This window comes from Colletotrichum orchidophilum (assembly GCF_001831195.1).
Source record: "Colletotrichum orchidophilum strain IMI 309357 chromosome Unknown Scaffold_53.1, whole genome shotgun sequence".
NCBI classification, from domain to species: domain Eukaryota; kingdom Fungi; phylum Ascomycota; class Sordariomycetes; order Glomerellales; family Glomerellaceae; genus Colletotrichum; species Colletotrichum orchidophilum.
Window position 1 is genome coordinate 246,873 of NW_019173009.1, and position 23,607 is coordinate 270,479.

Here is a 23,607-nt window from a genome sequence, read left to right on the forward strand (position 1 = left end):
TGTCTAACCAGGTCATCTGCGGCAACACGTGTAACCACTCTGACTGTCACCTCCTGCGCCCTGGGAGATTGCCCATTGCCAGCGTCTCATGGCCTTGCCTGGTTGTGAAAGGCCCAATGCATACGTAGTAGAGGACCACGGGTTGAGAGATTCGCAGCACCATCTTGATTGGACGCCGCCGTAGTGTGAGCCACAATCGCAGACATCGGCCGATCGGGTATCGCGATGGTGTCAGAAAATCTTTGACAGAAAGGCGGATTCCTGTCTGCGCCTGCATGGCGGCCTGAGCCAAGGCGTTGGCTGTTGTTGCTCGACCTCGACTGACTGGCAGGTTTCAGCAATCCTCACCACCTCTGGCCGGCGCGCGTCGTTTTTAAAGGTCCCATTGTGTCTCCACCTGCCGGAGAGCCACATTTACCGGACTGTCCGTCGGACCCCATCAGCCGCATAACACCCCGAGTCCCCGCGCCCGCCGGCCGGAGGACGGATTTTACGGCCCCCTCAGGAACCATGAATTGTGTGGACCACTTGCCAAAATCAAACAATGACGGGCCATTGTGTATGGATCATCTCATCTAGCTGACTCGGAAAGTATTCTAGGCCTGTCGGGAATTAAATCCTTGCAACGGGTTGGTTCCGAAGCCAGGGTTTCGTGGTCTAGCCGAAGCACAAGGCATCGGAACGATCCCGAATATGCGTTCTAGGGAACTTCTCTTCAGGGCGGCCGGCTCACCTTTAAACGTCATGATAAAAGCGTTTGATTCTTGTTGTAAAATGCAGACTTCCTATCATTGCTAACCTCATAGTTTGTATCCAAAACCCACAACATTCTCTACCTCAAAAATGGACGCACCGCGTTTACAAAGCGTTCTTGAACGCCTACGACAAGAACATTTCGTGGCCACCGTACTCTTCACCGTCGCCGCCACAACCGCCGTTCTCGTCGCGATAGTGCTTCAGTATTTCAAGCCAGTCGGCAAACGCAGAGGAAAGGATGGAAGACGTCCCGTCCTGCCCCCGGGCCCCAAAGGCGTTCCCTTGTTCGGGAACCTGCTCCAGGTCAACGCCAGCAAAGGAGACCCTTACAATAGAGGCGTACGTACCCATCTTCTCGTGGAAGCTGCCCTTACAAGACCATATCTCACATGTGCTTAATCCAGCTCCTCTCCATGGCAAAATACGGAGAAATGACTACCCTCCACCTCGGCTCCAAGACCATGGTCCTCCTGAACAACAGCAGGGTCGTTAGCGAGATCTTCGCAAAGCGAAGTAGCCAGACGAACAACCGGTCCCCGATGCCCATTTCCAACGATCTCGTCGCCCGCAACCGCAAGTCCGTCCTCCAGGCGCAAAAGGACTGGGCCGAGCCGCGACGTGTCATGCACACCCTCCTCAGCGGCACCGCGCTGCGGCAGTACGGTGAGTTCCAGGAGCTCGAGAGCACGCAGATGCTGGCCGAGTACGTCTTGAAGCCGGAAAAGTGGTACCGTCACCACTACCGCTACGCCAACTCCGTCATCCACCGCATCGTCCTCGGCGAGCGCCTGGTCAAGACCAACGAGGAGCTCATCGAAATGCAAAACGCCGTCACCTTCTTCGTCGGCAGCATCGGCAGCAGCATCATCGACTGGTTCCCGGACTTGGCCAAGCTCCCGCGCTTCATGCAGCTCTGGAGGCCGCACTGGGACGCCCTCGGCCAGTGGAACTACGACCTCTACGATAGGTGGTACAGCCCCATCGCGGCCAAAGTCGAAAACGGCACCGCGCCCCCATCCTTCGTCCGCGACACGCTGCTTCACCCGGACACAAAGTACAAGGGCGACCACGTCGACGGCATGTTCGTCGCCATGCAGCTTATCGAGGCCGGCAGCGATACCACGCGCGAGGCCCTCAACATCATGACCATGACGGCGCTCGAGTACCCAGACGTTTTCGTGAAGGCCCGCGCCGAGGTGGACGCCCTCTGCGGCGTCGACGCCGACGCCAGGCTGCCCACCCTTGCCGACATGGACGACCTCAAGTATATCTGCGCCATGGCCAAGGAGATTTTGCGCTGGCACCCCATCTTCCCGCTCGCCCCGGACCACTCGACGTCCCAGGACATGGAGTTTGAGGGATACTTCTTCCCCGCGGGCACCAGCTTCGCCATCAACGGGCCCGCCGTCGCTCACGAGTGCGAGGATCCGGAAGATTTCAAGCCCGAGAGGTGGTTGAACGGCCACGAGGCGGATATCACACACGGGTTGTGGGCCTTTGGCGGTGGCCGACGTATTTGTGTGGGATACCGCCTGGCTCAGCGCAGCATGTTCTTGAGCATTGCCAGGTTGGTCCAGTGTGCCAACTACAAGCCTGTGAGTGCTTCCCCCCCTCTGCTTTCTTTGCCTCCCTGTTTCAGTACTTCTTGTTTATGTGGCAAGCTCACTAATTACCTACTTCCAGAATGGAGAATACGACAAGCACACCCTGAACCTGGAGGCCACGGGCGAGCCGTTCCCCGTCAAAGTCACCATGAGAAATGAGCATTACAATGCTCTCATCCTGCGCGAAGCTCAGGTTGCTGGTGTTTTGGAGGACGCCAAGTTGGAGCGGGACTGATTTCATGCAACTAGCCCCCATTTTCTAGAAGACATTATTTAGCGGGCAACTTTATGGTAAAGTGTGCCACCCTGGACGACATAGATTTCCTTTCCTTTTAGACTCAACGGATAGATCATTACACAATAGACTAAACTCTGCTTTATTTACCCATCAGCCACACCAGCTTCTCCCAGCTGGGGCATGTTCTTTTCTCTCTCTCAAGCGTTTGAGGTTTCGTATCCCATCATCTCCCACCCGCGGAAGAAAGACATGGGATCGGGCTCGAGAAGCAGCGAGACATCGATATCCTCCGGAAGCGACCAGCTCTCCGCCATGCCCGCGTAAATTTCGGGGTCCATCTGCTCTCCACACGGTTCTCTCGCTGTAAATAGACAAAAGAAAAAGGCGGTCAGCGTCTCTATAAAAAAAAATTACGCCATTTGGCGGCGGGAAGGGAATTGGATTCTTTTTGTGCGCGACGTCACACTCACCTGCTTGTAGTTGCGTCACGGCCCCGTCAATCTTGCGAAGCAGATCCAGCGACTTGCGAGCCGAGGCGCTAAATGTGGCGATGCCCTGCAAGATACCCTGGCACTGCTCCCACGAGGCGGACGTCGCTGCGCGGTCCAGCCCGGCCCAGAGACGCGGACACAGGCGGCAGACGATCAAGACCAAGCCGGCAGCACAAGCATCTAGAGATTTCCATGTAACAGCGTTAGCCCACCAATCTACTGAAAGTACGCGCGCGGAAACTGGCCGCGGAGGGCGGGGGAAGGGGGGCAAGGGTTCTTACACAAGCTATTCCACCACCACGCCCCCGTCGTGTCCTTCTGATACGAGTCGTGGACTAGAGCGATGAGCTGCATGGCCGCGTCCACGCACACCATGGCGCACTCCGTCAGGAACGGCGCCCTAAGACCTCTGTCCTGGGCCTGTTGTCTGGTCGGTGGTGCTTCTGCTAGGCCTCCGGCGGCATCCCGATGAGGTCGGGCGTACGAGGCAGAGAGATCGGTGAGGATCGGTCTGTGAAGCATGAGGCGAACATACAAGAATCTGCGTTCGGAACGGTCATGTTTAGTCGGTGTCCCCTAACAATTCTACAACCCTCTCGTGGTGCAACGTACCTAGCATGGAGGGCGTGTTTCTGACTGGCGAGAATACGGAGGTTATCTGGGTCCGATACCGCCCCGTCTAGCCGGGAGACGGTATCATCCCCCCACGACAGAAACGGCGGTACGGAGTCCTCAAAGTCGGTCAACTTCGTGTCGAGTTCGACAATGGCGTCGAAGCCCAGGACTTGGCCTCCTACCCCCACCCCCACTCCTCCCCCTCCCCCTCCTCCTCGCACGCCGCAACTTGCTTTCTGCATAGGATGCCGGTTCCGCCATGGCTGGTAGACTTGCGAGAGGATATTTTCGAGTATCAGGCTCAACCTGAAGCTTTGAGTGATGAACTCTAGCTTGGGTCGCTCGAGACTCGGGTCTGCGGCGGAATGGGACCTTGAAAGCAAGTCGTTTGCTGATAGACAAGAGGTCACAGTGGGTCGACCAAACGTCATGCTCACGAGACTGGAAGAAAACCGTTAGATCTTCTGAATCGCCGCATACCTTTTACCATGGGTCGAAAGGTGGGGCATGGGAACAGGGGTCCACTCACGTATCAAGTATAACACATCCCTGCCATGTCCGCTGCCTCACATCCATTTCCAAAGTAAGCCCCTCGCCTGGCTCCCGCGCGGCCACGGCATCCATGTGAAGTCCGAGGCCCTGCGCAATCCGGCACGCGATGCCGACGGCGTTCCAGCATCGGTCAGGAAACGGCGTCCCTTGAAAGACCAACCCGCACAGCAGCAAGGTCTGCACGACGCCCAAGTTGTTTTTCTCGAGCAGGTCGACACTGGAGCACTTTCTGCTCCGTAGGAGAAAGATCTCGATGCTCTTGGCCTTTTCCGCGCTGGTGAGGTCCGCAAAGTTACAGGCGAGCGCGAACATGGAGTTGAGCGCGCTGTGGAAGACGATGGTGCTGGCGTCCGCGCCGGGGGAGCAGCCAAGGCCGACGCCACGGAATTCATCGTCTGCTTCGGCTGCTGCTGCAGTCGCCGTCGCCGTTGCCGGTTCCCAGAGAGACCTGTATGCCCTTTCGAAGGCGGGTCTATGAAACACGGGGCAGAGGTAGTGGAATCTTTGGAAATACAGGTCGATGAGATAATCGGCGAAAGGTCGAGGAGGGAGCAGAAACTTGTCAAAGTCTGCGTATAGAGACGGCGTTGAGACGGACGATGCCTGCTGGCTTCGAAACGGCGTGGATGACTGAGCTCTTGAAGGAACAGAGCTCATCGCACGGTAGGCCTCCTTCAAGAATGCAACGGCTGAGGAGCTGCCGTAGAAATCAGGCTCCGTAGAGTTGGGTAAGTCCTCGAGGTCGTCCTCGGCGAGGATTGTGCCCATTGCGGTCACCCGCCTGGCCTCGCTAGAGCTTTCGACGCCGACAGACGAGTACGGCGATGGGAACTGGGCGGCTTGTTCGTCGGATGTTTCCAGGGCGGTGTCTAGTGCGGTGTCCAGTGCGATGTCCAGTGCGTTGAAGTCTCGAGCTACGGCGGATGAGTGAGTATCCGCGGGTCCCTGGATGTCTTGCCCAGTGGCTTCGAGGGTGTTGACGTCGATGCCGCGCGACGCGCAAGCCTGTTCCAGCTTGCGAATACGCTCATGAAGCGTCTTTGTGTAGCTTTTGGGGGGTGGTAAACGTAAGTGATACGGAGAAAGTAGGAGGTGAGAGCACTGGCGACAACTCACTCATCGCTACATGCCGTTCTGGCATTGTTCACTGTGTAGATGCAGTGTTCGAGGTCCAGGGACCGGCGCTGACAAGTCGAGCATATGGGCTTGCCACCGTCGCAGCGCGCCTTGCGCTCTCGGCATGGCTCACATGCCAGTGTGATTTTACGACGACGCTGCCGTTCCTGTCGCCCAGAAGGCATCGTGGGACGCTGAATCCCGCCGTGATGCTCAAGTATGCCGGCGTTGAAGATGTTGCTTTGTCAATGAGAATGCGCTCCTTCGATCTCGGTTGGTAACTACCGAAATCTTCTCATAGTGACTTGAGGTTCTCGACACCGTCAGGATCAACTGAAAAAGGAAAGTCAAAGTACTGCCAAGAGGAACCACACGGAGATGTCGGATGAAGGTGTTCGTCCTATGGTACCCCAGGGTGGACTCGTGGACTCTGGGTCAATCGAGTTTTGTGGGCTATATCCTTGACGTGCAGGTTCGGACCGTGTAGTTTCCCGACGGAAGCGGGCCATGGCGGCAGTTCAAAGCCAACCGGGAACTAGCAGTAGCGCTATGACTATCAGCTGCGCATTGATTGGTGGTTGGTTTCGTACTCGCATCAATTGTTTGACTCAATACCTAGTAATAAGAATCCATGTAGGCTAGGAGTCGTTGATGAACTTGTGCCTGTGTCTGGTCTACGGATAATAGGGTATATGTATCGCCACGCTACGCTTTGTCTACGGGCATCTCCCCGCGGCAAATAAAGATGAAGTCACCGCAAATATCAGTGAGTGAATAGGCTATTTGGTAAACATTTTCAGACGCATTCCAAAACGGAAACAATTAGACAATTGGTCCGCCTGAGCCGCTGGCAGCCGCTGGCAACATGAGGAATTCCAACAGTCTGATAATCTACTTGGACATGAAGAAAACAAGAGCTTTCAACGAAAGCAGAGCCTGGCTTACGGCCGCAGCAAATCCTCTATTGTCACTTGTTCCCCAAGCCGCGAGACCGAGCAACCTGGCCAGAACAATAAGCAAAGCGCGCGGCTGTCTTCTCTTCATCGATGAGACCGAGCTGGCTTATCCCTGTAACGCAAAAACTTAAGTAGTTAGCTTTGTTATTCGATATACCAGAAATACCCCTGGGAGCAGAAGTAACTCATGGCATTCCACGTCTTGGTGTCGTCTGCCGACTTCCGAAAGTACCAGCTGCTGCGTCCCGAGTTCGACACTGTGCTTGCCCCTCGGGCCCGCCAAAGGACTTCCAATGGCTCGGTATCGTCTCGCCCCTTCGCCCGACGTTGTCGATCCCGGCGGCGAACTCGTTTGGGTTAGTATCGGTTATACTCTAATTCTCACTAGTCTTAGCTTTTACCCCAACTCGCACCTAAACACACCTTATCTCTTAACCTTAATTCCATCGAAAGACCTATCGTCAGCTTACCTAAGCACGTGACACCATGCGCGATAATTCCAGGTCAATAGGGGATGCGTATTGTCAGGTCGTCATATCATTCGTACCCGTTGGCCAGAATGATCAGGTCGGCCTCGATCAGACCCTTCTCCGTCCTGACGCCCCCCGACACGATCTCCAGCGCCTTCTCGTTCGTCAACGTCTGGTTCTCCGTGGGCAGGCTCTCCAAATAACCCGGATCAAAGATGCGCCGCTTGCAACCGATCTAGACCTCGAGAACCAGGAGGTCTTGGTACTTGGACGGCACCGTAGACCACAAATAGTCCTCCGCAATCTTCTTCTGTCCCGCCCGAAACGTACCTGCGGCCTCCGACAAGGGAAACCCCCTCAGCAAGTTCTCGGTCGCGGCGAAGACGATGAAGCGCATGCAAGCCAGGGCGGGGACGGTCGTGAGCCCGCGCCGGATCACGTCGGGCACCTTGCTTTCAATGGGCGGGAAGATCCAGTGCTTCGATCGCACAATCTGCGACAGCGACTTTGTCTAATGGACGTTGTTCGGGATGACCTGCGCGGCCGTGCACCCATTGCCGAATAGGACGATCGTCTTCCTCTCGAGCTCAATCTCCGGGTGCCACCGGCCGGTGTGCTCGATCATGCCCTTGAAGGTGTCTGCACCGGGCACGTCAGTGTCGTTGGGTGTGACCAGCGCCACCCGTGCTCGCGAACAAGAACTGGCACTCGTGAAAGGAGGTGGCACCCGGCTTGATGTGGCGGATCGTCAAACGCCATCGGGCTTGCTCTTCAGTCCACTCGCAGCGTTCGCCAGCATGTCAAAAGGGCATGTTCCTCCGGAGGTTGTACTTGTGGGCGACGTTGTTAAGGTACTCCCAGATCTCCGAGTATGTCGGTAGGACTCTCGTGCTGTAGGAATCGGGCCGGGTTCGAAGGAGAAACTATACCATGGCTGGGGACATCGCAAGCGTACCCTGGATGATGAGATCGAGAGGCTGTTAGCTCATGTTTTGGAGACTGCCTCGAGGCATCGAGACGTCCAAACGTACCCGGCAGTGCCGGGTATCGATTGATGAAGCAAGTTCCGCCCAGTTGACTATGCCATTCGAAAACATTTGCGTCTTCGATTCCGTACCATCGATTCAGCGTTGCCCCTAGGCTAATGGCTGCGATACCAGAACCGATACAGGCGAATTGGTCGTAAGAAACATGTACGGTCTCGCTGACGTTGATTGTCGTCGCCGTGGTGCAGTATCGTGTGGTTCAAGCTGAAAAGAATGGGGTATGTAGCATGCAACGACGCTAGGTAAGATTCCGGTGGCAAATGTGACGTTAAGAGGACACACAAATAAATTGGAGAGCTTGCCATCTCATTGTCGTATTTCCAGGCGTGTCGTCTATCTTGTATAACCTGCCATCCATCATTATGTTGCTGTGCTGTGATTGGCCTCGGACACTTTCCGTAAATGGATACTGGAGGGGTTGCGGACCTGTTCCCATTGGTCGGAACGATTCCGACGAAGACAGCGGATAAGGCACCTAGGTATCCGTATTTAACGGACATTGGAGCTGCGGCCCCCACCGTAATTTTCCTTCTCGCACTTCCGTGGCCTGTGATCCGTCTGAGACAGTGTCGAAGGCGATGTGCGCCCCTCAGAAGAAAAGACTTAAAACGGGCATATGAAGGGCGTATTTTCGCTTCAATCCCTTTGCCAACCGCGTTTTACACGGGATTTCTTAAGCAAGGATTGTGAAAGTCAGCTCGTCACATCAAATTGGATAATAACCTCTTATTACTTGAAAAGACTATTATTGTGGGGTTTCAATTGAGATTGGACGATCTTGTGGTTCTCTTAGAGACAAGAAGAGGTGGTCGGTGAGTTTGACGCCGGACTCTCAATGCAGCTAGCCACTTCCCTGCAGAGCATGAGCAATGAATTGTGTTCGAAAATCCATGTATTTTATCAATAAACCAGCCCTCTCTTTATTTGAGTTTCAATTGAAAGGCTCTTTCCAGGTCCGAACCAGTCAGATCACCCTTGGTAGTAACAACATCTCAAAAAAAAAAAAAAAAAGTACTCTTTGAACGGATTCAGATACACTTATAGTTCGTGGAGAGCTGCCAGATCGGCCTTGGTCGCCGCATTATCATCAGCAATATGGGTAGGCAGCATAACGAATCTCATCGAGCTCACATTCACAATGTGACCGTGATTCGACTTGACTATGTGCGGATTGAACTCCTTAATCAGCAAGAATGGCGCCAGCAGGATCGTGTTGATCGTCAGCTCCACGTCCGCATACGTCCCCTCCATGACGGCGAGACCGCGGCCCAGCACCAAGACCGTCATATCCCCGACCTCAGAGCGGATGCGCTGGTACAAGGACCTAATTTTGCTCCTGTCGCTATTGTCGCACTGGTAATTAGGCAACTTTGTCCCCGGCGCCAGCTGCCACGCCATCGGGACGCAGTTCATCACGACGACAATCTCTTCAGTCACCGTCGTTCAACTGCTCGTGGATCCAGAGGGCCAGGCCGGCGGCCGCGAGAACGCATGAGGCGAATTGGAGTTGGGTGAGGATCAAGGGGACGCCACGTGAGGTGAAGGCGGCTGGGTCCAGTCCTCGTTGCTGCTGCTGCTCCGGCGGCAACGAGTCCGGGGTTGAGGATGGTCCCATGGAGAAAGACGGCCACCGAGTCAATTGTCAAGTGCTTTGAATAGAGTGTGCATGATTTTGGTGGTCAACGGGATTTGGGAAGAGAGAAGTAGGCGAAGGGGAATTTGTGTAGGTTTGATTCTCGACCCTGGGCCACCTGGACCCCAAAATGCAGCAGGTTGTGGACCAATATCTACAAGACACCCGTCTCTACCGCCTCCGCTCCCGCCCAGCCGTCCCCGATGCGGCGATAGGTGAATACCGGATCCCACGTCGGGTTCATTCCGAGCGCCCCCTGTAGAGCTTTGATACAACGACATTGGAGCTGTCCCGTTAACAGTCCGTCATCTACAGAGCCAAGAGAACCAGCCGGGGGCGCGGAAATAAAACCAAACCCCCCATATTTTGGTCCGAGTCTATATTCCATGTCGGTACGCCACGGAATCCGTCAGTGCAACGTCTATTCACTTCAAGCCTTCGATACCTGGGCCCGCTCCTGCTTCAATTTTCTAAGGCCGTCAGCCACTTGACAATTCCGCAAAGTCGCTTGAGTGGTTAGCAGCTACTCTACTCACCTCAATCGGCACTCGGCTCCAGCTTTCGGAACAGCAACCATGGCTCAGGCACAACCCGCTCTCCGACCTCTCGAGAGGATAGGTCTCGTCTTCCTGTGCTCTTGGGTGCGTCCGGAGACATCAACAAGCTCCAAGTCAATGCGTGATTGAAAACTCTCCAAAACGAATAAGCCTTCTCCACGTTTGCTCAATCGTAGCTCTTGGACTGCCGCACGCCATCCGCCGCGGGATCCCGCTGGAATTCTGGCTCCTTGCCGCAACCTACCGCGAGCCGCGCGAGATCCTCCAACACCTCGTCACCCAGACACTGGAAGTCTACTCGGCCTGGGTCGCAAAGCCAAAGACCAAGGAGTCGCAGAACGGGACAGACAGCGGCAGCATCACCGCCCTCAGCTGCCTGCGCCAGGATGTCGAACCTCTTGCCACCCCTGCTGGTACCGACAACAGTGATGCCACCACGAGTAGCGGAAGCATCTTGTGGCTCGGCAACCGCAGAAAAACCTCCGAATTCGTTCTCTTCTTCCATAGCGGCGGGGACATTGCCCCGCTGAACCAGGGCCACCTCACCTGGTGCTGAAAGTGCTACGTCAACGGCGGGCCCGGCGCCCGCGCCGGCACGGGCGAGGAGTAGGAAGAGATCGAACCACCTCCTGCGATACGCCGTCGCGCCGGAGAACCTCGTCATCGGTGGCGATTCGGCCGGCGAGAACCTCACGGCCCAGGCCCTTTGCCGCCTCCTCCGCCCCCACATAGATGTCGAACCCGCCCGGCTGGCCAAGCACCTCACCGGCACGTTCCTCGTGTCCACCTTTCCTCTCGCTCCAGACAGATGCCATGTCTTCCGGGATAATCATCGGGTCGATATGCCCTCGGCGACCACCTCTTCTCCCACAATCATGCGCAGGAGCAGGCCGCGAAGCCGCTCAAGCCGCTGGCGCGGGACGGCGATATCGAGTGGATCGGGGAGATTGGCAATATCAGCAAGTCGTTGTATATGACGGTTGGCGCGTAGTGTTTTGCGACGGTGCGCGGGTCTTTGCGGAGGCGGTGGGGAGACGGAATCCCGGGCTAGACGTCCAACTTGAGTTGGCTGCGAGCGAGGTTTACGATGCAATCCTGATCGAGTCGGAGTTTGGGTTGATCGAGGACGCATCTCAGAGAATGACGAATTAAGCATCGGGATGTCTTTGTCGATTTTCTGTAGATGAAATGCACTTGATACCACCGTAATTGCCAACTGTGAGATATGAATTGCTCGTCGGTGTTTCGTCATGCTCGTTTCTCTTATGCCACGTTCTCCATCAAGTGCCTTCGTGCCAAGAAGCTGGTCGATCCCGTCTGTGGCTCAGAAGCCCTTGGGAGGCAAGCACCCAGGTCGATGATGATGCAGTCGATGATAATCTCAACAATCTGACAATCATTGTCTCCTTCACCACCCACCTGCTCGCACTCGCGAGCAGTGACCAAATGATACGTTTCCTATCGCACCAGAATCAGTCAAAGTCCCCAATGACTTTAGCTAGAGTTTGACATGCCACAGCGCAACTTTGTCCAGTCACGCCGGGACCATAAACCCAGCCAGTCAAATCCAGGAACTCCCTCCCCAGATGGTAGGGTTATCTCTAACCAAGGTCGTGATGCGCATCTTCAGGGAGTTATGAGAGCAGAGCCGGGCCCAAATCCCCGAAACCGGCATTATGTCCCTTCAAACCTGACAAATAAAACAAACTAACTCCACAACGAGGCCAACCAAAAACCAGAGGAGGGAAGCCAATCTCCAAAAGCTCGTCCAGTCCAGTAGTTAAAAGAAAGAAAGAAAGAAAGAAAGAAAGAAAGGGAGGAGCCTCGCCGATTCGTCGCCCTACCAGACCTCCAAAAAAGCCAAGACTTTGCACGTTCCCCCCCTCTCCCCTCACCACTGGTAAGTTTTCATCATGTAAATATCGCGTAACTACTTTACCCTTTTCTCAAAGAGCCGCGTGCCCAGCAAAGCACGTCACTGCTTCTTCGTCTCGTTCCCGCTCCCGTTCCCGCGGACGCGTCCGCGGGAGGCCCAAAAGGATAAACCGAAACCAACCCCCTCCCCCGTTCCACCCAAATCGAAAATGAGGCTCTTTGGGCCTTGCTTTGACGACATGTTGACTTTTGCCATCTCCAACGGCCCCGGTGAAAGGGGAAGAAGTTGCAATTGTTTAAATCAACGTCGACAACTTGAGGAAGGGGCTCACACGCCCACCTTATACGTAGGTTGTTCAGTACCGTAAGCAGCCAGCCTTTATCTAAGGTTAGGCACCCTATCTTATCGCAAATCAGACCGTTGCACCGGCCACACCCGCTACACCTTTCACCACACACCCAAACGCACGCCAACGTCTCTTGCGCCCGCAACGCCCGCCAAACCACCACGAAAACCCACCTCTTGCGGGCGCAAGATCCAAACTCCCGGGTTTCCCTTCTCGTTGCTCTATCTTGCCCGCATCACTCGCGCACGGGAAGGATCGTTCTTTTCTCTATCTAGGAGATTTTATTTTAGAAATGTACCTAGGGGGACGAACCGTTGCTTCCCGAGATCTGGGGTTTTAGGTAGGGAAAAAAAGTCCCCGTCGAGCGCCCGCGCGATCTTGGGGTGCAGCAGAAGCTTGAACAACCTTGGAGAAGAGCCGCATCGTGGATATGACTTCATATTTCGATATCACGACGACTTCTCTTCCCCTCATACGTATTTACGCACTCCTCGACGTTAGACAATGGGTATGTATGGACCGTTGGCTCTGCCAAGACGTGGGACACCTCCTCCCCCATCCCCATGGCACACACTCTCTTGCTTAACAATTTCCCACTTGGCGCCCTCCTCTCTCGCCCACCTTCTCCTCTGCGGCGCCGGCATCCCCTCTCTCCCCGTCTCTCCCACGTTCTCTCGACCTCTCCCTCCTCCCACTTCTCCCTCTTTCAGCTCGCGTAGCGTCCGTCCTGACTCCCTACCCCAGGCAGCAGATAAGGGGACAAAAGGATACATCGGCATCAAATCTTCGTGTTCCTCACCCCATCCCATCTCCCTCCCCCCCTCTTTCTCTGAGGCGTACTTCCGAATTTCCCCTTCTCCTGCGCGCCCTTTCATCGACGCCCAAAGAACCCCCATGATGCATGCTTGAACAGGGTGGGTATCTTACACTAGCTCGCCCCGACGGCGTGAACGACCCAAAAAGTGGTCTTTTTTGCCAAATGCGCAGACAACTTTTGGGGGTCGCGTCGCCGGTTCGCCCACTCAGAGGCCAATTCCTTATCTCTGAGACCTTCGTCTTGGGTGGGGCTCACTAGCAAGTCCCTCTCCCCTCCCCCCCCGGACGTCGGTAGCGTGGGCAAAAAAACAAGGGGTGCGTCGATAGGGTTACAAGGGAATGCGACGGCTTCGATATCGATGGATTCTAACCCACACCAGCCATGGGGGGTAGTCCTTGACAAGTTGACGATGCCGGCCCATCCAACGATCCCGCACCCGAAAGAGAACAGCGTCAATTCCAGTTCGCTTACGCTGGCTGCAGTACGTACTCTTGATTCTTTCCCTATAGGTCTAATAGAGTACATGGGCAAGTCCGGTGGACGATTGATTAATTGCCTCGATTACCAACCGCAACGGTGTTGTGTACATTCGCTTCGCTCCAATAGTCGCATCCTTTTATTCATATTATCTCTCTCTCTCTGTGGCGCCGATGTCGGCTTACCAGCACCATGCCACGGCGCTGTGTCTGTCAACTTTGAAAAGAAAAAAGAAAATCATAATCCGAAGCTGAGTGGGGTGTTCGAATCAGACAAGACAGACATCCTGTTGGGTGTCCCCCCGTCGCGCATTGAACGCAGAGCATCATCCATACTTTACATTACCTTGAGCCACGAACGGGGGCCGGACGCGTGGCAGCCAACATGGAACGAGTAGACAAACACCAAAGAGCAGGAAATAACGAGCTCGTCCGAGGAACCGTAGCGCAATTATCCGCCGTGCCGCCTAAAAACTCAGTCCCTCGAGTCGCGTGTAAAAAAAAAAAGTCAGAATCCCAAACTCAATCCTCGAGCCAATACCTCCTCTCCTCACTCATTCACCAGACGGGACGAGACGAGACGAGAGGGGGGACCTACAAGACCGCACCGCCTCACCTGCCCACTGACCGAGACTAGGCTGGGTGAGCAGGAAGACCCGGGCGACGGCCTACTCTCTACTGCAGTAGTCGGGTTTGCCAACGAATCAAACATCCCAGAAGCAGAAATAGAGCTTGCGCCAAGGCTGATGGTCGTGTTTCGATCCTTCCCTTCCCCCCCTTCCGCAACCTTCCTGACATTCCACAAACTTGTGACACCGCAACTATCTAGTCCGCCAAGCACGTACAGACATGGTGCGCTGGTTTTCCCTGGTCATCATTTCCGGTTGTACTGGAGGATGAGACATTCGGTAACACCGCATGCATCCTCATCGTAATACCCCTCCTATTCACTTTGCACAACTCTCTCGATGCTCGCATCCCATCACGCGTTCAAAAAAAAAAAAAATTCACCCAATTATCTCGTTTTAGGTTTCAAAATAATAGCAAAGTCGCTTTTATTTGGCGTCTCATCATACCATGGGGTATTTATACAACAAAAAGTCTGTTTCCTCCGCATTTTGCGGGATATCCTTCCAACAGCAGAGTAAATCGCTTTAGATCAATCCCATCCTGTAAATAACGCCTCGCTTTTTGGGTCCAGATGGCACCCGAAACTTCAAATCATAGTGACCAACTCCAAGTGGCACGGCCCCCTTAAACTGAGGGAGCCTTCTCGCTCCTAACCTCGCCTGTAGGCGTCACAGGCTTGGGCTCATCTGATCCGCTGCTTGCTCCGTTGTTGGCCATGTGCTGGTGCTCTTCAATTCCGTGCTGAGGAATGAATTTTCCCTCTCCGGCGGGTTCCGCCTGGTGAGGGGTCCAGGCAAGGAAATCGCGGCGGACTTCGACGTAGTCGTACGAGAATTCTCCGTGCTGGTCGTCATCCATACCCAGGAGCTCAGCCTCCTCGGATGCTCGCAGCTTCAGGCCAGGGATCATGTCGATAATCTTGGCGAGGATGGCGGACATGACAAAAGTGTAGGCGCAGCAGGCGACGATGTAGGCGATTTGGATGTACATGAGCTTATAATTGCCGTCCACCCAGCCGCCAGATACTCCAATATTGACACCGTCGAGACCAATTATCGAGCTCGAGGCAAAGAAGGCGTTGAAGATCAGACCAACAATTCCACCGATACCGTGCTCGGCGAAGACGTCGAGAGAGTCGTCAATCTTGAGGAGGAATTTGACTAGAGGCGGTTACGTTAGCAGTGATCGCTCAGACTTAACAAGTATATGCTTACTCTTGGTGCCGAAGTTGCAAGCAACACCGGCAACAACTCCGAGGATGATGGAGGCCCAGGGAGTGATAACACCGGAAGCAGGGGTGGCGGCGACGAGGCCAGAGATGGTGCCGGAGCACCAGCCGACGAGAGACCACTTCTTGGCCAGGCGGAAATCGAGCAAGCACCAGGTCATGGCGGCGAACATGGCGGTCAAGCAGGAGTTCCAGCAAGCCATCGCAGCGCGGAGGTTGGCGCCAAAAGCGGAACCACCGTTGAAGCCCAACCAGCCGAACCAGAGGAGGATAGTGCCGAGAGTGATGAGGGAGATGTTATGGGGGCGGAAGTTGAGCATCATTCTCTCGTTGCGACGGCCGAGGACCCACGAGTAGGCGAGAGCCGACATGCCGGATCCGATTTCGACGGGGCCGCCTCCGGCATAGTCGAGAACACCGTACTTGAAAGCCCAGCCGTTGGCATTCCAAGCCCAGCAGGCGACGGGAGCGTAGACGAGGGTGGCCCAGAAAAAGATGAAGACCATGCAGGGTATGACTCGGCCACGCTCGGCGGTGGCACCAGCCGTGAGGGCGGCAGTGACGGCGCAGAACATCATCTGGTAGAAGGAGTAGAGAAGAGCGGGGACGAGAGGCGAGCCCTGAGACGGGGTCGCGAGAACCTTCATCAGGCCGAAGTGTCGAAGATCACCGATGAAGCCGTTGGTGGCAGTCTCACTGAAGGTCAGAGAATAGCCCCAGAAGTACCACTGGAAGACGATGACGGAAAAGCTCATCATGACCACCCATAATTGGGACAGGGCAGACTTTCTGCGGGCGAGACCGGAGTAGAGAAAGGCGATGCCGGGAATCATGAGCAGGACCATGGCGGAGGAGACGAGGATGTAAGACTGGTCACCGGATTGGTACCATTGGTTCAGGTTCGTCGTGGCTATTGAAGATTAGCATCAAAGTCGGCCCAAGCGAGCACCAATTGTCGCGGATGGCGGGCTCGACGTACTGGAATCACCACCGAAGTCAGCGTTGGTGCCATTGAACTCCGTAGGAGCTCCGGTATGTGTATAGGACATGATGGGCGGTTGGGTGCGGTATCGAGGTTGGGGTGAGGTATTCACCAGACGATTGAATGGCGTGGACGAGGAAAAAGAGGTGACGAGGGAGTATTATGGTTTCTGAAGAGCAAGCTGTCTCCGATGCGGACAGAGCTGGGACGGATTGTCGAGCGGCCAGGGTAGGTCGAGTACGGGATGAGACGAATTGCCTGCTTGAAAGAAACGAGCAATCGGCCAGGAATGGAGTGGAAGGGACAGAAAGGATCATATATAATTTACAAGAAAGGATGGCAGAGACGGCGTGGCTTCAAGGAGGACGTGGTTGCGGCAGAGAGAGCATGGAGCACTGCGGTGATCCCTGGCAGCGTCTGGGGGTGCACTTGCCTGGGCCAGCGGAGCTAGTTTGGGCAATCCGCATACGGAGGAGGCGTTGTGGGAGGGCATTGGACACTGGACATTGGACATTGGGCAACAGGTTAATCAATGGGTGACTGACAGACAGGAAAGTGTAAGTGAGCGTGTGCGGGCAGATAAGAGACGCGACACAGACCACCTTGGGCAAATGATGGACATGTGAGTGGACAAGCATGGTGCGGCGGGTGGAAGAGAGTAAAGTGGGTGCCTCCCGTCTGCCTCTACAATGTAGCAAATACAGAAAGACGGCGGAAAAAGACTGAAGCGTTCTATCCCGAACTCAATGCCCGTGGACCCGACCAAAAGCAAGCGCAAGCCAGACCCGGCCGTTCGGGGGAAGTCCTGGCCAGGGGATGCCCCCCCCCTGCAACAGGTCAACCTCCATTGGTACGTACCGCGGAATGCCCTTGCACCCATCGCGCCCCACGCTTTCCTGTGCCAGCCACCATGTCACAGTCATTGTCATTCGCATTAGTCCTGGAAAAGTACGTACTCTCTCTAGTCTGAAGATACAATCGAATGAGCTGAAGCAGACACTCCCGTCTAGTGATGATGATGATGATGATGCGGGTGCAAGAAGGCTTCGACTTCACTCAGATGAATGCCCCAGAACCCAAGGTAGTGGGTTCAAAAGCCAGGGACTTCCGGGGAGGCAGTACCGTCTCTGGATCATGTTAAGCTCTTGCTATGACTCGTTCTTGCTATGTACGGATACCTCTTACAACTATATGTGAGTACCTATGTTTTTGTGTGAGACTGTGAGGCATGAGCTCGTGGACAAATCTGCTCTCATCTTGTTCGCATCGCCCAATTGATGCCTTTTCCTCACGCCAGCTATCAGTACTGGCCTGATCTTTTCCCTCCTCTGCGCAGACAGGTCGCTAATGTATCCGTACAATGGTCAACCAATGCCAGACCAGCTGCGACACTGCCACCGCCGCCTAGCTTGCAACAGCCAGCCATAAGACAACTTGCCAAGCCAAGCCATCGAAACTATCGACACAGCTTCAACAGTCACATTTGGTTGCCTCCCCCCAATCATCTCCGGCCCCTGGCTGTCATCATTGAGTCAATGGTAGATGAAGAAGACCAGACCATTACTCCGATAAACGACAAGAATATAGATGACAGAGCCATAGATAAGACATGCCATAGGTGCAGCCCCAAGCGGGACCTGTCAGTGGTGGACACTAATTGGGCTGAATCAAAGAAATGCCTTTGGCCCACTCAGAGCTCGCCGCTTCTACTGTCTACTGTGGCTGTTTAGTAAGGTAATTCCGTCACAAGTCCGCAACATGTCAAATGCTCTTTTTTTTCCACGCTTGTCATCCCCCCTGCAGCTTCACGGCCCAGCAGTCCGGCAATCGCTCGACCCACCCGGCTACCCTCCACCGATGCAGGCGGGACAAGACCTCGCGATGGTGGGACTCGGGGTGTCGGGCTGGGATCCCCCCAATGGGGCAATCCTCTTCACGACATTTCCCGTCTTCCACCCCCAACTCACCCCCCAATTTCCAACCATTGATGGTTGTGTCTCGACCTTATCGTAAGGCTTGTCTTTGCTTCTCAGCATTGGCATTTGCTGACCCTGTTTGATACCAGGAATTCGGTCACTGTGTAGAAGACCGTATTCTTGAGGAGAGGTCTCACGTCCTTCCATTGGGTTCAGAGCACGCGCGGTGCGTGATGCCGACCTCGCGTCCAATAACTGAAGCCAACCCACCCATCATCTCTAGTCAGTCAGGCCGCTGTGAGGCGGACGACCGGCGAGATCGGCCATGCGTTCCTGGCAAGACTCTTCATCCATGTTGACGCCAACCCACAGCCTAAACTGCCACAGAGATAGCCTTTGGTGTGGCGCGCACCATCAACATATTCAACCGAGCGAGACAACCGCGGCTCTTTAACTAGCTTCAACATTGCGCAGCATGATTTGAACGCTCTCGGTCCAATTCAGTCGCGATGTGAATACGGCTGTGGATAAGGCCGCCCGAAGACACAAACAAGTTTCAGTCTAAATCCCTTTTCTCGAGAAGTTGAGCCAGCTCTTTGAATCTTTGCTGACTACGAGTCCGGTTCTCGCAGCTCCGTTTTCGGCACATGTCAAGGAAGAACTCGGCTCGCAGGACCCATCGCACATCCGGAGACGTGCCTCTCTTGTGGGGGGTTGCAATCCATTAGTATTCAGCCTGGCAACCGTTTGCTAACGCGACATAGCCAAATTCGCGACGGTCGTCCAGACTCCAGCGTCGAAGAGGGCCGAAGAACCCAGAGGGACCTTCAAACTTGGCTCCCTCCATCATGGTCGATCTCCAGCTGGGGCGTGCCGGAAGCTCCAATCAACGCTTTGTGCTTGGCTGCACCTTGACCGGACGCTTATGCGCTTGCTTTTGACCCTATCCAAACACCCCCTACCATCATCGACGCCCTGTATATCTTGAACCTCTGGGCGACGACTATCGGGTCTTGGCAGTTCAGGCGCGGAATGCCACTATCTTCTGTCGCTCACGCTACCATGGCTGAGTAACTGCCGTTGCGATCCTCGTGTTTGAGACGACAATAGCAGCATCGTGGACGCGGGGGAAGCGAAAGCCGCGACTGATGCAGGGTCGTGTTCGATTCGAACACTTGCCGAAACGATGGCCATGGTCCACTAAACTCCTCGATTGCCACGCCACGCGCACTATTCATCAGTCCCCGCGAGTTGATCGAGATCAGCAGAGAGGCGTGTCTCCAGATCAAGCTATTGCCATGGCCATCAGAAAGACGCTCATTGCACCGGATAAGCGCTTCGAACAATGACATTCTGTAGACACGTTGTGCATAAACCGAACGATGAACTAGACTGGAGATGCAGCAGATTGGTGACGTCCGCCTCACCATCCAACCTGATAAGCTCACGCGCAACCAGTCGAACGATCCGCGATATCAAGTTGCTGCATGGGCACATGTCATCACGCTGGAGCATTATGCCCTATCATGCGCCATCTTCGCCGATACTGCTGCACCCCAGCTTTGGTCGTGAGCCTTCACTGCCGGGTCCGACCTCCTTAGACGGGGCTCTACTCTCGGCGCAGTGATCGTGTTCGAGAAGAACCAGACAATTGCCCAGTCTGGACGACGTCCGCCTATTTGGAACCACCCGACATGTGGGCTTCGCGACCCAGGAGTTGGGGGGCAACCGACAACACAAAAAAAAATGACGTCTAATATGTGGTGTGGTGTGGTGTGCCTCTCTAATTCTGGCGAGAAGAGAGATTCCCTGTTCCCGGCCGCCTCCCCTAGCAAGCCTGCGCTAAACCTTAGCCTTATCAGCGCCCAGATGAGCCAATCGGGACCCCGGTCGTTTTGTCAGCGCAAAATGTCATGTTCCATTCACCAGCGGAAGAGTATCCACCCTTAGCGGTGATGGAGGAGGATCCACATCGGGGGCGCTCGCTCCTTCCCGGCAGTCAATGTGGATCCAGTTTGCGCCGCCGCTCAGGCCGGCGGAAGGCCGTGAGCTCTCTCGGTCATCCCCCTATTTTTTTCCCCTTCCAGAAGGGTCTTATTTGATCGGGGTTAGACATGTCGAGTTGGTGTTGCAGGTTTCTGGCCTGCTTGAGGAGGCTTTTAATGATGCGACTAATCACTATGTGGCGTCTTATTACGGCATCGTCTCAATTCGAATTGGTTCTGATAACTAACATCAATTCCGTCGTCAAGGGAGGACCGGGGTTCAGGCGAGACATTTCTCCTGGTGACTTTGAAAAAACGAACCAAGAGGGCACTTTACATCCAAGCCATTGTTTAAATAGGCATTCTTGTCTCATTTGCATCTGGGTTATTGTTCGAATAGTAACGCTCGCAAGGGCAAGATGAAGAAGGGACGGGGCGTTGTTGACTGGAGGGCCCCCCTCCATTCTTGCAACTTATAAGGTCACAGCGCTATGCGCCTTTTTTCTACATGTCTTGATAGTATGACGTCGATTAAACGACACGTAGTATCACAGATGTACTGGAGTGCTCCCATTGTCACATCATTTGGAATAACGGGTGTAGACGACATACTCTGCTCTGAAGTCTCAGCCACGCAAGACCTGAGGAATATTTTGTGCCAGTCATACACCGTGGATAGTACTGAATGAGGGTGTCACAGCGACGATACGTGCATTTCACAGATTCTCTCCTATACCATCCACGAAACGTGCCTAGCCGTTACTATTGTTTGTTCTCAATATTTGACCTATCTGAAAGATGAAGATCTTTACAGCTTGGCAATACCTGAGAAACCGTCTGGAGCTATGCCCAACAATAATAGTCCCGCCGCATTAGAGTTGCGCAGTGGTGCCTGTCAACTATTTCAGAGTTAGATAAACCTGGTGCCAGAGTCGTTCGCTAGGAACGGCAGACACTATTCTTGACTTTATCCTTGTTTTCTCGTCAGAATTCAATGCTGGGTCATATTTCGACAGCGCGGAGATACTGTTCCTTGTATTCTCCAGGAAAGGGGGAAACGAGAACCACTCACGCAAGATGAATCTTCGATGAAACAAAAACCTCATTCAGTTGCCGTCCCAGGTTTGCGAGCCTCCAGGATTCAGCTGTATGTGACGAGTGATACAAAGCCTTTGGGGAGAGAACTGGCTCATGATGTATCCATCGCATCATTATCGTGAAGGCTTACGACCCGGCCCCCTTTTTTCTCTCTCTCTTAGCTGAGTATTGTAGGTGCACTGAGATGGATGCCCCGTGTCGAGATGGTCCAAGGCAGTTGCGACGCAGTTCCAGAGGTTACTGAGTGGGTTTTCCATGCTTCCTCCGCACTGTCAGCCGGCCAATTGACAAGCATTGCCGCTGTCCTCGAGCTCGGCGCCAAAGAGTCGTTTACAAGCCTGCTTCATCACTCGCTCTATCTTATCGGCCAGTCTACGCCTTGGGAAATAGCGGGCAGAGGAAGTCAGACAACGCATGCAAGGGGAATAGACAAATTTTGCGAGTCCTTGGACGTTTCGAGACGTACGGCTGCTAGCAGATGCTATCATCAGACAACGATCTCCAGGAGCATTAGGTTCGTGAATCGCAAGGAACAGATATCAGTTGAGTGTAGACCATCCTGCCACTAGAACGTTTTTTGCTCATGCACTGTCAACCCCTGTATCTTTTCTTTTTGTTATCTTGTTCTGATGACGCGAGGTGCCAGTGACTGGGTCGTAGTTCACATCTACAACCTACTTGTCTTGGCCAGGCCTGCCAGTCTGACTGCCTTTCGACAAGCGTTCCGGAGGACATAACGATTTACGTGATGATACTCTCCTACTTCTGTGAGCGCGTTCATTCGACTAAATCGTCGACGTTGTACTACAAATTCGTCTGGTGGGCCGTGACGGGAGAAAAAAGCTCTGTCCGGATCAACCAATCAACATCTCACTGCAATCACACCCGTCTAGTCAGCAATATCTCTCGCTAGGTATTTATCTGTATGCCATAATCATCAAACCCTGGAGGGCTTAGAAAATGCATAGTTTGTCAGCCGCGACGAATACAGAGTGTGTTTGCAGGTCTCGTAATGCAAGAGGGAGGTTTCCCAAAGCCATTGAACGAAGGATGGCACTTGTCTGAGCCATGTCTGGGGAACTATATGGATTTTGTATGGCCGGGATCCCACACAACTAACTCGTCATTGTATACTACAGACCGGAACGTGACTTGTTGTACGGGACATCTGTTTTCAGAAGTTTCAATCTGAGAGCCCTCCAAACATGTTCCAGAGCTCGTCCAATGCGTGCATTTTACTGACAGGATCAAGGGAAAGGGGCTTAGCAATATGGTAATCGACCCCTTCGTCGATCGTGAATCAATTGATAGTGAGTTGTAAGCCTACAGCGGTAATATTCAGAGCCAGTTGAACGTGAGACTGTAATTAAACTGGTGATGTATGGTTGCTGTTGATTAGGCTTTGCTTCTACCTAGGTGTCACATGTATCTCTGATGAATTGCAGATAGATGGTATGAAGCGGAGATGGCCTGGATTATGTTGGCGATTGGTCTTGAAACTAGGCTAGAGATGTTTGAGACCTTGCTGTTATGTTGTTTACCACCTGGTCGAGACCCTGTAGATCAGATCTGCTCCGCCTTCTATTTGACCGCAAGCTTCTTCCTGGCGGAGCTGGAGCCTGTCTACTCCCGACACTGGAGATATTTAAAAGCCAGCACAACTTAAGCTAAGTATGAGAACCACAAAGATAGAAAACAGTCGTATTGTGAGAATTAGTAAGTGAGTTGTTGAGGTAATTTCGATGTGAGATTGATTCATGGATGTACATCATAGTGGGATGTGCCTCCATACGGGCCGGTAGTCCAACGCTGCCCTAAAGCATCTGGCTTTCGTCGTGTATACCGACCTCAATACAATACAACAAACGATGCTGAGCCACGGAAAATTCCACCGACAGTATCCAAATATGATCATTCAGGGTTGATTGAAACGTAACCACGCTCACATCACCAGAATGGTGCCGTTGAGATCTACTGGCTGACCAAGGATCAGAGGTGGACATCATGCTCGGGCCGATGATGAATTACGATGGTTTGCTACAACGTCTACTGTCGGGAATCGAGTTTTTTTCGAACGAGCATGAGAGCTGCCAATATTACAGCATGTTCAGTATCCAATCCCATGGCGATTGCTCAATGATGGCACTAGGACGTGAGACCTGAATGAGGTGCGCGTTGGTGAGCCCACCCCATGGGAACAGCATTCTCACAGAATTGAC

At 53.9% G+C, this 23,607-nt stretch overlaps 8 protein-coding genes across 8 annotated transcripts; 3 read left to right on the forward strand and 5 right to left on the reverse strand.

Annotated features, from left to right (window-relative positions):
* Nucleotides 1-843: 843 nt before the first annotated feature.
* CORC01_06886 (cytochrome P450) lies at nucleotides 844-2,595 on the forward strand (the record flags this gene model as incomplete). The annotated part of the gene is made up of 3 exons (XM_022618524.1): nucleotides 844-1,095; nucleotides 1,161-2,351; nucleotides 2,440-2,595. The coding sequence occupies 3 exons, from the start codon at nucleotides 844-846 to the stop codon at nucleotides 2,593-2,595; spliced, it is 1,599 nt and encodes a 532-aa protein (XP_022475003.1).
* A 200-nt stretch (nucleotides 2,596-2,795) lies between these two features.
* Nucleotides 2,796-5,557, reverse strand: CORC01_06887 (fungal specific transcription factor domain-containing protein; the record flags this gene model as incomplete). Its single annotated transcript, XM_022618525.1, has 6 exons — nucleotides 2,796-2,959; nucleotides 3,069-3,269; nucleotides 3,371-3,630; nucleotides 3,702-4,145; nucleotides 4,234-5,304; nucleotides 5,373-5,557. 6 exons carry the CDS (start codon nucleotides 5,555-5,557, stop codon nucleotides 2,796-2,798), a joined length of 2,325 nt encoding a protein of 774 aa, XP_022475004.1.
* Nucleotides 5,558-6,339: 782 nt separating this feature from the next.
* On the reverse strand, nucleotides 6,340-7,423 carry CORC01_06888 (monooxygenase; the record flags this gene model as incomplete). The annotated part of the gene is made up of 4 exons (XM_022618526.1): nucleotides 6,340-6,440; nucleotides 6,561-6,700; nucleotides 6,876-7,033; nucleotides 7,334-7,423. The coding sequence occupies 4 exons, from the start codon at nucleotides 7,421-7,423 to the stop codon at nucleotides 6,340-6,342; spliced, it is 489 nt and encodes a 162-aa protein (XP_022475005.1).
* A 1,459-nt stretch (nucleotides 7,424-8,882) lies between these two features.
* CORC01_06889 (short chain dehydrogenase) lies at nucleotides 8,883-9,242 on the reverse strand (the record flags this gene model as incomplete). The annotated part of the gene is made up of 1 exon (XM_022618527.1): nucleotides 8,883-9,242. One exon carries the CDS (start codon nucleotides 9,240-9,242, stop codon nucleotides 8,883-8,885), a length of 360 nt encoding a protein of 119 aa, XP_022475006.1.
* Nucleotides 9,243-10,052: 810 nt separating this feature from the next.
* CORC01_06890 (alpha/beta hydrolase fold protein) lies at nucleotides 10,053-10,590 on the forward strand (the record flags this gene model as incomplete). The annotated part of the gene is made up of 2 exons (XM_022618528.1): nucleotides 10,053-10,155; nucleotides 10,211-10,590. 2 exons carry the CDS (start codon nucleotides 10,053-10,055, stop codon nucleotides 10,588-10,590), a joined length of 483 nt encoding a protein of 160 aa, XP_022475007.1.
* A 10-nt stretch (nucleotides 10,591-10,600) lies between these two features.
* Nucleotides 10,601-10,867, reverse strand: CORC01_06891 (uncharacterized protein; the record flags this gene model as incomplete). The annotated part of the gene is made up of 1 exon (XM_022618529.1): nucleotides 10,601-10,867. One exon carries the CDS (start codon nucleotides 10,865-10,867, stop codon nucleotides 10,601-10,603), a length of 267 nt encoding a protein of 88 aa, XP_022475008.1.
* Nucleotides 10,868-10,909: 42 nt separating this feature from the next.
* On the forward strand, nucleotides 10,910-11,011 carry CORC01_06892 (uncharacterized protein; the record flags this gene model as incomplete). The annotated part of the gene is made up of 1 exon (XM_022618530.1): nucleotides 10,910-11,011. The coding sequence occupies one exon, from the start codon at nucleotides 10,910-10,912 to the stop codon at nucleotides 11,009-11,011; it is 102 nt and encodes a 33-aa protein (XP_022475009.1).
* Nucleotides 11,012-14,803: 3,792 nt separating this feature from the next.
* Nucleotides 14,804-16,456, reverse strand: CORC01_06893 (ammonium transporter; the record flags this gene model as incomplete). Its single annotated transcript, XM_022618531.1, has 3 exons — nucleotides 14,804-15,339; nucleotides 15,394-16,317; nucleotides 16,387-16,456. 3 exons carry the CDS (start codon nucleotides 16,454-16,456, stop codon nucleotides 14,804-14,806), a joined length of 1,530 nt encoding a protein of 509 aa, XP_022475010.1.
* Nucleotides 16,457-23,607: the final 7,151 nt, after the last annotated feature.